Raw genomic sequence first — 11,910 nt, 5'->3', positions numbered from 1 at the left:
TTCGTTTAGCGCTGCCACAAACGATTATTTTAATAGTCGACTAATCACCTATTAGTTTTTCTGATAGGTCGACTAAGCGGGTCATGCACAAAGTGGATGTAAAATATACATCATTAGTTTTTAACTAAATAAAAACTAGATATATACCATTATCTGTGAATGCTGTAAGCTGAATTTGGTTGCTGAAGATGGAAGTGACTATAGTTGAAGATGCTGAAATTGATAGTTATAAATGCTGAAGTTGATAGCTAAAACACTGAAGCTAATGAACGCCAAATTATCCTTAAAAAATGAAAAAGCTTTAGTTAGCCAAAACAGCTAGCATGTAGCTGAAAATCAGCTAAATTCCAAACCAGCCAAAAACTACATAAAAGCCTTAGTTAGCCAAAATGGCTAGCAGGTAGCTGAAATATTAGCTAAACTCCAAAGTAGCCTAAAAAACCTTAATAAATGCTAAAATAGTCCAAAAAGCTAGCATGATGGCATTATAACGTTTAACTTTACTACACTCTGACGCCATATAATATTAAGTAACAACTAATCAACAATTAAATTAGTTGTCAACTATTTTAATAGTCAGTTAGTCGACTAATCGTGGTAACCCTAATGTCGTTTCATCTTTTCCATCCCCAAACCATAAAGGTGGTATCTACAAAGCAACCTACTCTATGAAGATATTGAACTACCACTGGTTGCAGAATCTCACCTCCATGTCTGCGTTAAAACTGCCTCCAATGATGACAGGCTTAGTTTTTCCAGCAAAAGACATCATGCTCAGCAGCGTAGCTGTCAGTAGGGCTGCCACGATTAGTCGACTAATCGACGACTAATCGACTATTAAAATAGTCGACGACTAATTTAATAGTCGATTAGTCGTTACTTTGTACTATATGGAGTCAGAGTATAGTAAAGTTGAAAGTTATAATGGTATTATGCTAGTTTATTGGACTATTTTGGCATTTATTAAGGTTTTTTAGGCTATTTTGGTTTTTTTTTATTTCAGACATGCTAGCTGTCTTTGCTAGCTTAGTTTTTTTTTGTTTAAGTTTTTTAGGCTGTTTTGGAATTTAGCTAATATTTCAGTTGCATGCTAGCTGTTTTAGCTAACCTAGGCTTTAATTAGGCTAATTTGGCCTTTAAACTAATATTTTAGTTGGCTATCAGCATCTTCAGCTATCATCACTAGCATCTTTTGCGGTCAAATTCAGCTTACATTTCATCTATGATGATGCTAGTGTGAATATATATATAGTTTTTAGTTATTTTAAAGCGAATGATAGTTAAGATGTGTGTTTTACATCCACTTTGTGCATGACCCGATTAGTCGACTAATCGGAAAAAATAATCGGTGATTAGTCGACTATTAAAATAATCGTTTGTGGCAGCCCTAGCTGTCAGTAAAGGGTTCTCTGTGTCTTCTATACACTTTGACTCTATTATCCAAAGCAGATTCTGGACACACCGCTGAACATGAAGTTTCTTCTCTTGTTCAGCAGTTAGAGAGAGCTGCGTCAAAGTTGTTGACCATGTAATTCTGCAAATCTGTCAAGTCACCCTCAGATACTCAGATCAGTCAAAGGGGATATCTTCATCTTTAATGCAGACGCCTAAAGTTAAAGTCCCATTGTCACACACCCAGATGTGCGAAACGTTTTTATCCCTCAGTTTTTAACCATCTCCTGAAGGAGAGGTGAACTGTAGTCTTTCCTATCTCTGGACAAACACTCTTCTATTAGGGCCACTAAAGTATTGTTTCCACTGAGCGGTTCCCATTAAACAGTACTCAACTGTACCTCTTGGGCCCCCCATCGGTTGTAGGTTCATACAGAATAGTTGAGGTGGACCCGCTGTAGCCGTCCTTTGATTGGCAGAAAGTGATGATGACATTAGAAACCGCCACTATTTACGCTAATGCTCCCAACGTTTATAAGCATTCGTTTTTTTTGTGGTTTTAGTCCCGTCCGCAATCTTCTTTCAAAAAACATCAAATTCCTGTTATACACGATGTACCAGAAGTTAAGCAATAAACTTGCTTTTCTAGTCGTCGCACTACAATGAAGGTCTACACCACGCATAGGCCATGAAAACAAACCCCTCAGTGGAACTGAGGCTTAGCTGAGTGGAACCGCTAAACAAAACTAACTGGACTATACCACTCCTTACCAGGTGAGTGGAAGTTGATTATGACCATTTGTGGCAGTGCCATTGTTCACACCAAAGGCTCAAAACAATAGTCAATAGGAACGACAAAATAAACTGCTTCATGCAGCGTACAAGTCATCAATGTACATATGAATTTGGTTCTCAATTGACACACCATCACAGGAAATATACCCATACCACAACACAATGCTAGAAAGACGGTTACTAGATGAGCTAATCCAACCAGTTCTCAATTGCAGTTACTCTAGAACACCCACTTTGCATCCTGAGGCTGGCAAACTCTTTACCTTCACGTTAGGTGTGTAGAGGTTCCTCAGGGATGCCAAGGCTGCAGAGAGGCCGTCAGTACTGCAGCTGATCCACAGCGCCTGAAGCACGCTGGACGAGACGCCCGTTTTCTTACTCAGACCCTGTAAATAAATGAAAGGGTGAAGATAAAACTCCTGTACTTCTCTCCAAATAACAGCCAAGGGCTGCTGTATCTGTTCTCAAAGGATAAAAAAAACCAGTAAGTATCACACAAAGAGGAACCTCTGTAGTAATACCTTAAAGATATGCGCCTTGAGGATGTGGTGTCCTAGCTCCATCGTCTGCTGGCGATTCAGCTTCCCCTCTTGCCGGGATAACATGAAGGCCATAAAAGCATGACCAGTCCTGAGTTGAACAACAACAGTGATCAGGATGAGAAACCACTGCTCATTTATCCAGTTTTTCATGACAGCAATTATAACTCTGGAGATGAAGAGCACCTTGAGTCCCCTTTGTACTCCCTGGTTTGTGCTAATACAGAAGTAATACCGAGCGGTGGCCAACACAAGGAAAGGGGAGAAATGTAAAACAGCCTCGGGTCGTCGTGTCCTCTTTTATTTAGTCACTACGGCACAAATTAATGTGGAGCTTCATTAAAAGGACATGCATGAATGCAGATCAATTTGATCTGGTTACAATATTCCCAACTTGTGCCGAATCACAGAGGCACAGCGTGTACAGCTTTTGTCTGCTTGTGCAACAGTAAAAGCCTTTGTTTGTTTTAATAATGCAGTAGGAAGGTTGTAAATGACCAGAATTTGAATCTCTGGCATGGTTCAATTTAGAAACATACTGTGTGAGTAGATGTGTGACACAGAATGCAGTTAGAGGCATGCTAATGGTCAACATTCTCTTCTCTTTTTGCCTTACATGAAAAGCAAAAACACAATATGTTTCTTTGTCTGAGTGGATGAAATCACTAATTATAAGAGTTCGTCAGTACAAATACAAACTTTTTGATCATTGATTTAGCTCGACTTACCAACTACCCAACTTTAACCAATAAAACACACCTTTACAAGGATTGTTGCAGCAACTTCAAAGTATTTTCCCCAAAATAGCACATTTTTATTTGGTGTATGTAAAGTCTACTCCAATGTGAAGTGTTTCCAGCAGTTTTTTTTAATTATGAGTATGCACTTTTTTTAGCCAAAATTCTAAAAAACTGTGTTGTTTTTTTGGGACATAGTTTGTACAGAGCACCCCTCACAACTTCAAGCTCACATTAGCGGTGCAACAAAAAATGGCGAGTAATATCGGAGCTAGTCCTAAGTACAATTTTAAGCCAGAGGATATCCCATCATCCCTTTTTTTATTACACTCCCTGCCACTAGCTACAGCCCCTCACAACCCTACACTAACATTAGCGGTGCAACAAAAATGGCGAGCAATATTGGAGCCATTCAGCTGGATAATTTTGAGCCAGATGATATCCCATCATCCTTTTTTGTTTACACTGTCTCCCTCCACCTTACAGCCCCTCACAACCCCAAGCTAACAATAGTGGTGCAACTAAAACGGCGAGCCATATTGGAGCTATCTAGCCATAAAATTTTGAGCCAGATGTCAGGTCAGACGAGGAAAACAGAGACGTTAATGGATTTATTTGTCTGCAAGTGGATGCATCAGAATGGAGCGGAGCAGGGAGACTTTGGCTCAGAGAGCTTTTTAAAACTGCATTTTTTTATCTGCTCTTGATTTTTCACAATTTGCATAAAGAAATACTCAGAAATGCAGTTTTAAGCATATTTTTTTATATACCATAAGGAAAATGAAAACACAATTTTCATTGGAGTGGGTCTTTACGTTGATGCTACAGTTCAAAAACAATCACAAATAAATAAAAAAATGTCTTCAAATGGGATGATAAGCACCTGGTTTGTTTTTAAATGGGCTACAGTCCTAAAGCCAACAGACTTGAGCTTTATTTTAGGATGCATGATGGGTTTTATTTTTGAGTGCCAACATCTGGTGGTTTTATGAGCTCTGATTTACTCTTAACAAAAAAAAAACAGAGTTATGAGCTTCAATGAAAAATAATGAACCATCTAATGTAGGCACAATGGTTCTAGTCTGAAAACAAAAGGTATGTACCCACATATTTAAAGGTTATCAACTACATTTATTTATTTGCTTAGTTAGTATGCATTTTTTCTGTGAAAGTTTCTAATTTAAAAAAAAAAAAAAAGGTTTAGCTTCTGTATTTAACTCCTTCTGCGACTGAAGGCTGATCCGACTTAAGTCTCACAGCAACTCTGACCTGGTGGCTAACGCCCTCAAACACTGGATCTTCTGTGCATCTTGAAGGCGAGATTAATCCTTCAACTGTGGAGATTACTAACATTTGTAACTCCACCTGCAGTGAAATTCCAGACTAGTTAGCTCCACTTAAGACAAAGGGCAAGCCTGGTGGGATGAGAACTTCCCACGCTCTTAGACAGCCCTGAGTATGAGCTGAGAGGAGGTAGAAAGACGAGCTCCACTCTGACAAACAGGCAAAAGAAGACTTTATAAACGTGAAAATGATATTTTTGGTGTTTTTAACATGTTCTTGTGGAATTTCGCTGATGATGGAGGAATTACATAAAGAAAATAAAGCAGAACATTTTTGATTTTGGCTAAAAAGTGCATGATCACAATTAAAAGACGACTGGGAACACTTTTAAAATACATCAAAAGATGATCAGAGTGGGTGCTGGTGCATTATCAGCAAAGGAAATTACATTACAGACTTGAAAGCACCAGACTTTACCTATCCAAACAAAGTGTGTAGAATAAATATATCAAATACAAATTTTATCAATCGTGAGTTTTCATGAGTTGCTTTAAATATCAGTGCTGCAGCACTACAAGCTGATGGTTGGGATTATTCTACCTTGAACATCTCAAACTGATTTCCCTCTGACTCAGAAGTGACTCATGCGGAGTGACTGATTGAAGCTTTCTACAAACTTTTCATACGCGCTCCCTCTTTGCATGCAAAGCACCAACTCCAGCTCAGACAGCCGGAGCACTTAATTGGGAGCCCCGCTGAGAACTAAAACCTGGCCATTGTTTTTATTCAATGGGCAGAATTTCCATCAGAGCTTTCAGACTAAATTACAGGACATATGATTTACATTAAGCATCCCACTTTAGAGACATCAATTTTACTACTGCAAGCTTATCAAGCCACAGCTCAAGCATGTGCTGCAGCAGACAAGCTCTACTTGTAATGCACTGTGCAAGAATGTTGTAAAAATGAGTTATTAGTTTGTCATGCATGCACAAGAAGCCCACGTTCTTCAAGACTAGCTGCTGGGTGTACGTGACTGACCTGGGGTCGCAGAGGAAGTCTGTACTCTCTCCATCGGCTCTCCACACCAGCCACTCTCTGAAGGAGGGGTGGCAAAACATGCGCGTCTTGTCCCGCCTTTTGATGAGGAAGGACGAGAGCAGGTCCAGGCGCTGCTGAAAGTCCTCCCACTGCAGTTCTCCGCGGACGGAGCCGGCGTTGATGGCCTGAAACAGCTGCTCGTCCGTCAGCGGGTGCAAGGAAGCCAGGGCCACGTTGAGGATAGGCAGGGTGCGCTCGAAGGCCGAATTGGTCATGAACTTCATGTTGCACTGTAACTGGTACAGCTCAGTCAATGAGACAGGCACGACTTTGTAGCTGGCACTTTTGATCACCAGGTGGCCTCTCTCGAACAGATCCAGAGTGAGTTTGAGGTACAGGTAGGAGCCCTGGCTGCGTGAGATCAAGTGGCTGCTGAGCCGGCTCACGCTCGCAGAATCGGCTTTGCCATTAAGGCTAATATTGTTCATAATATCCTTGCTGCCATTGATGCGGTATTGGATATATGCGTTAAGGTCATTGGGTATCTCTTTGTTGTCAGAAAACTCATCCAGGGAGATCTTGGCGAAGGGCAGGAGGCTGGTAATCTCCTAAAAAAAGACAAATTAAGAACAGTTACAGAACTGATGCTGCCTTGTCCAACCTAAAACATCCACATGTACGATACAATCAAGTTTTCTTCCCTTGATAGCAGAGGAGATTAAGTTCAAAAGTATTCTTCACAGTCTGAGCTGCCATTAAAAAATTTCACCTGCTTGCATTCATTATCGGAGCAGGTTCCGTGAGCGGTGGGGAGGCTATTTCGCTGAGCTATCAGGCCCAAGCAGACACCCGTTACTGCGAGAAATGAGTCTATGAGAAAGACGGGACTTGGGAAGTAAGTATTACCAGGCAGGGGATGGATTGTATAGTGGCTAGCAGGCAAGCAGGGGTCTTAGCCAGAGCTCACATTTCAATCCATGTCCTGCAGGCTGAGGAAATCAATGCACCTTAATCCTCCAATCCTCTGTCTGTCAGAGGCTGGAGAAACATTCCCTTAGTGAGATAATACTCGCTCCTTCATCATGACAGGGAGCAGCAAACAGACACATTTATGTGCTAGAATCCACAATGTTGATCGTTATAAAAAAGATGTAAAATTGGATGTTAATCTAGCAAGAAATGCCTGCTACAATTATTCCTATTGGAAAAACAGAAAAAATACTACTTTCATTTTCGTCATTGAATTTTAGGTCTTGTAATGTCACACAATCAGATGTTCGAGATCAAGACAATTAACGGCATTCTTTCTAAACAGCTTCAATATCAGTGCCTCATAAACGGCTTCAAAGAGAACTGCTGCAGACAGCATCCACGCTTTAAAAGTCTGGAGAAGCAGCAGAACCGTCCTGCAGGCTGTTTTTCTGCTTCAGAACAAGTTCAAAGACTGACGCACGAATTCTCTGTAATTAAAAAATGTTTTCCACAGTGTTGATCCCCTTCCTCGCAAAAAAAGAAAAAAAAAATGTTTAGTCAGTCAGTTGAGACGATAAAAATATCTTCCCATCAAAACTCAAATTGTGATTGATAAAACGGCAAGCATAAATTGCATTACGTTAGCAACACATGGTGCAAGATCAAAAGGTCTCAGAGTATGAACACAGTTATTTCAAACAAATATATTGTGTAAGAAGCAAAAATGCTATTTTTGAGGTTCGACATAGAAAGTTCTGATCAACTAACATCTCAGTTTGCAACATCACACAGGAGCGGGGTGAGCGCTTAGCAGATTACTGCCAACACAGCAGGCTTCAGTGAGATGTTCCAGAGGGAACAGCTGGTGTGAGACGCACCACCAGCAAGTTTCATTGGAAACTATACAACTGCTTTCTGATGTCAGCAATTCAATGCACAATTTAAAAAAAAGATATAATAAGTTTTTGATTAGTCACATGATACAATAAATTCATTCTTGAATCATGCACAAATGTGGCTATTTAACTGATAGGTGATGATCAATTCCTCAACTTCTGAGCAGTCAAGGCCTCTTCCAAAGACTCTTACAGACCAGTCAGTTTGATGATTTTTGTTAATTTCAGTTTGTAGACATGGTTTGGTCATAAAATCAACCATAATGAAAATGACCTCAAAAGTGTCCTATGCTAATCAATAATGCTGCAACAAGTATTAGTATTTTTTGGATATTCACAATCTGTTCCCAAAAATGTTGAGTATGAATATTTGAAACATCTAAGTTTGTGGATTTGGAATCTTTATAAATATAGAGAAGATTATTGCTCTGAAATTGCAGAATAATGTTGCCATTTAAGTATAATCTATTCAAACCGAATGCACTGGTGTAGCCATAAATGAATAACTCTTTAATGTAATGTCGGTGAAGGTTCTTATTTTCAAAGTAAAAGCATCAACTCTTTTTCGTAGATGAAAGTCAAGGAAATTTGCTAAATTGAATTCTGATAAACTCATTTTGTTTTAAACAATTAGAATTTTAATAAAAATATATCAATTTTAAATGTAAGAGCATGACAAAATCCTTGTGATCAAATATGTTATGACACACGAATGTCCACGACCATTCAAACATAATTTAAATAGTTAAAATCCTGGTTTGATCGGAGAATAATTGATCTTTTGCCTTAGATTCGGATCTTTATCATGTTTTTGCATTAACCCTTGTGCTATTCTAGGCATGTTTACATTGAAAGCGGTGTCATCTGGACACCACAAGACAACGCAATTAATTTTTTTTATCTTCACTGGTGTCCGTGGCAGACATAAAATCATGTCCCCCTCTGTCCATTTTTGTCATGTAAGAGAAAAAAAAACCTTTATTAGTCCCACAATGGGGAAATTGCAAAGGGATCACACATCAATATAAGGGTTAAATTAAATATTTTAATAAAAATAGATAAAGCATTTTTATTTCTAAAAAAAATATTGCATAACTTTGCAATCTGAACTTCAAAATCCAGTTAAATCAGAAGGAATCACAAACAAATTAGTATGGAAATAGTAAGAAACAGGACTTAATTTTTGAACTCGATAAAATAAAATATTTTCAGTCTTTCAAAGCAGAAAAATACAGCTAAACATAGGAACACAGTAACTGTAATAATAAATAAAACACAAATTGTCCATGAATATCTGAAGAAATATCATTTCTAGAAGGTATTATAGTCTCTGACATTTCTTCATGCGGCAAAACTCATCTGTCAGCTGCTAAATGAGAAGTATGGAACCTGACTGATGGAAGAATGTTTTTCATTAGAGGAGTTCATACCTCTCACAGTCTGAGCTGTCATAAAAACCAGAGAAGACAACAAAGCAATCTTTTTGATGACATAATATAGAGAATTATACTGTTAGATGTTTTTCTTTATTTAAAAAAAATGAAAAATGTATTCTTAACTTGAATTTATATTTTGAATTTTAGACTAAAAGTATCAAAATATTTGTTTACAAAACATACCAGCTGAACAGAGACGGTTTGTCACTTCAACTTATGGTAATAACTAAGGAAATAAACAGATTGAAAGGAGACTGCACACTAGTACCGAACAGAACCTGGTTCTGCCTAAGAATTAATCACCTCATTTCTTCATGTCAGTCAGCAGCAGCTTTATCATCTCAGATTCAATCATTGCCACATGGCTCATCAGACAATCTTTAGCTGTTCTCCACTACTGACAGTGTGAATGGGAGAACACCCAAACGCTGTAACGGTGCTGCTGATGGTCAGCTCATAGACACTGGCTGCTCTTTCCTGTCATGCAGTTTGGACTCCCGGGTCACAGTCTGTCAATTCATTCAGGAATGTCACTGGATACGCTCGACTCTGCAGAGACTTACTCCCACATTTGTCAAAACTGACAGGGTTTTATGTCAACTAGTGAGCTTTGCAAGAAGAAGTGACAACAGATCAGGCTTGAAGTTGGCTGGATTTACTTGGACTGAGAGCAAAATGACAAAAAAAATAAAATAACTCACATTCACCAACAGCTGCAAGCAACATTAGATATTTCTTAGCCATTTTTGACTGCACTGGAGAGTCATTTTTACAGAAAGACAGGATGAGCTCACTTACCAACAGGTTGGCTCGGACAGTCACCACCAGCTTGAGCCAGGATGGGAATTTGGTTATGATTTTGGCGATGAAGGAAGCAATGGTGTCCCCGTAGTCAGGCTTGTGGAACTCCGCTTCATTGAGTCCATCTATCAAGATGATGTGGTCTTCTTCTGAAATTCTCCTTTCTATCAACAAAAACACACACAATGTCCAAATATTGCTCTAGGGATTAAAATTAGATGTACACACCCAAACATTAAAGTCCCACTCCAAATATATTTTTGTTTTTTGTAAAATCAAAAAGCTTGTGACATTTTTTAAGATATAGTGTCTTGACATTGAGAGAAATACAGTTTTAATTTTAAATTGTTTTATATATGTCCACTATAATGAAAAAAATGTTACAATAATGTGCTAAAAACACACAAAAAACACAATTTTGCCTGAAAAAACAGGATAAATTAAAAAAAAAGATTAAAATTCTAGTTTTTTTTTTTTTACCTTTACGAAGGTTTACTAGTGGTTCCAAAATTCCTCTTCGAAAGGCAGCCATGGGGTCTTGGACACATGAGCGCAGACTGAGCATGCTCTGTAGGTGTGGCTCCTTCAGCAGAAGCTCTCTATACGCTCCGAGCTGATGAGCTCTGCACAGCAGTGCAGCGATGCTGTGCACAAATTCTGGCACTAGACAGGTGTATGTGTTATCCGCCTGACAATAATGATATGCAACCACCTGAAACACAAAAGAGAAACAAGAATATGCTGTTAAGGTGAGATTACTCAAGAGAGAAAACTTTCTGAACATCTGCTATTGTGCACAGCTGGAGGGATGTAGGAACTATGATGAGTTTATTTTTTTTTATTGTCAGTAACTTTTAAGATAAACCAGTAAGTCAGTTTAAAATTGTATCTGAACACATCCACTGCAAATTATTTTACACTTGCAAAGTATTTAAAACCTTGCTTTCAGATATTCTAGCTTCTTTTCCCTTTAAAGTCTCTGTTTCTGGGTTTTGAAAGCTTATAAAATTTTGGTTAAGTAAGAATTACTTGTTGCATGCACAGATATTTTAATTAAACTTAATTAATTTCTTAGAATTAGTGTTCTTTTCCTATTTTTAGACTAGCTATTTTAAGAGATTTGTCTTTCTTCCTGATTTATCAATTACTGATGTTTGGGACTTGATTCTGAGGAAGTAAAGTTTGCGCCTTTTCACAAGTCTCCCAATCTTAGAAGCTATCTGCTTTGAAAGCAGAGGGAAGTTGAAGATGTCCAGCTCAGTGCTAAAAAGTGTGAAGCTAAAAAGTCATTTAAATCTCAGCATTGTACGGAAATTACACTCATCTCTTCATCAATAAGCAATTACAATCAATCATTCCCCCTGCTGTGTGTGGCAGAAACATAAATGTATGTTGTTTTATCCATCAAATGAATAAATCACAAAGCTTCAAATGCAGCAGGAAATGTAAAAAGCCTTGAAGTCCGTGTTTGAATTGATGATTACAAAGAATTGACAGAAGCTGCTCGATGTTGCATCAGCGTTCACACGCAGCAGCAGAACAGCCCAAGAGAGAGACTCTGTTGGAAACACTTTACGTAGTAATTGGTTCAAGACGTGAAGAGGCTTTAACAGATAAGCAGGATGACCCCCTCAAATCAACTCTCACTGGACAGAAAATATGAACATTTAGGCTTTTATTTTGGTAAGGTTGCCGCCACTAGACAAGCATCACAAGACGACATGGCAGCAAAGACAGATGACCAATTTAGGATGCAAAATGTCATTTTAAAAAGCTTCTAATCTGCCTTAACTAGAGAAAATGCCTGAGTTTTGATTCAATTTAATACTGTCTCTTAGATTTACCTCAAAACATGATTTTATCTGTTTGCTACATGAGCTCAGTGTTGTCAGTTCTCTTCTTGTGTTCCAGGTGTGAGATTCTCTATAAGAGAACGCAGTCTGACCTGAGAGGAACAATGCATTCACCTCTGGAAACTACTCAAGTATCTCCCTTTGTGTGTCTTATCATAAATATC

The 11,910-nt window shown here is 38.5% G+C and overlaps 1 protein-coding gene across 3 annotated transcripts in view; it reads right to left on the bottom strand.

Annotated features, from left to right (window-relative positions):
- Positions 1-11,910, bottom strand: part of tanc1b (tetratricopeptide repeat, ankyrin repeat and coiled-coil containing 1b) — a 109,209-nt gene that overhangs the window by 16,445 nt on the left and 80,854 nt on the right. For all 3 annotated transcript variants that reach the window (XM_024286421.2, XM_024286423.2, XM_036209548.1), the window contains 5 exons: positions 10,374-10,605; positions 9,891-10,057; positions 5,789-6,396; positions 2,709-2,817; positions 2,451-2,573 (listed from right to left, as the gene is read on the bottom strand). In XM_024286421.2, the coding sequence (XP_024142189.1) occupies positions 2,451-2,573; positions 2,709-2,817; positions 5,789-6,396; positions 9,891-10,057; positions 10,374-10,605 (1,239 nt within the window). The remainder of the gene's footprint in view (positions 1-2,450; positions 2,574-2,708; positions 2,818-5,788; positions 6,397-9,890; positions 10,058-10,373; positions 10,606-11,910) is intronic.

Source organism: Oryzias melastigma, linkage group LG21, assembly GCF_002922805.2.
Source record: "Oryzias melastigma strain HK-1 linkage group LG21, ASM292280v2, whole genome shotgun sequence".
In the NCBI taxonomy this organism is placed as follows: domain Eukaryota; kingdom Metazoa; phylum Chordata; class Actinopteri; order Beloniformes; family Adrianichthyidae; genus Oryzias; species Oryzias melastigma.
Note: the sequence above shows the minus strand (reverse complement) of the source record. Positions and strands in the feature narration are given on the sequence as shown.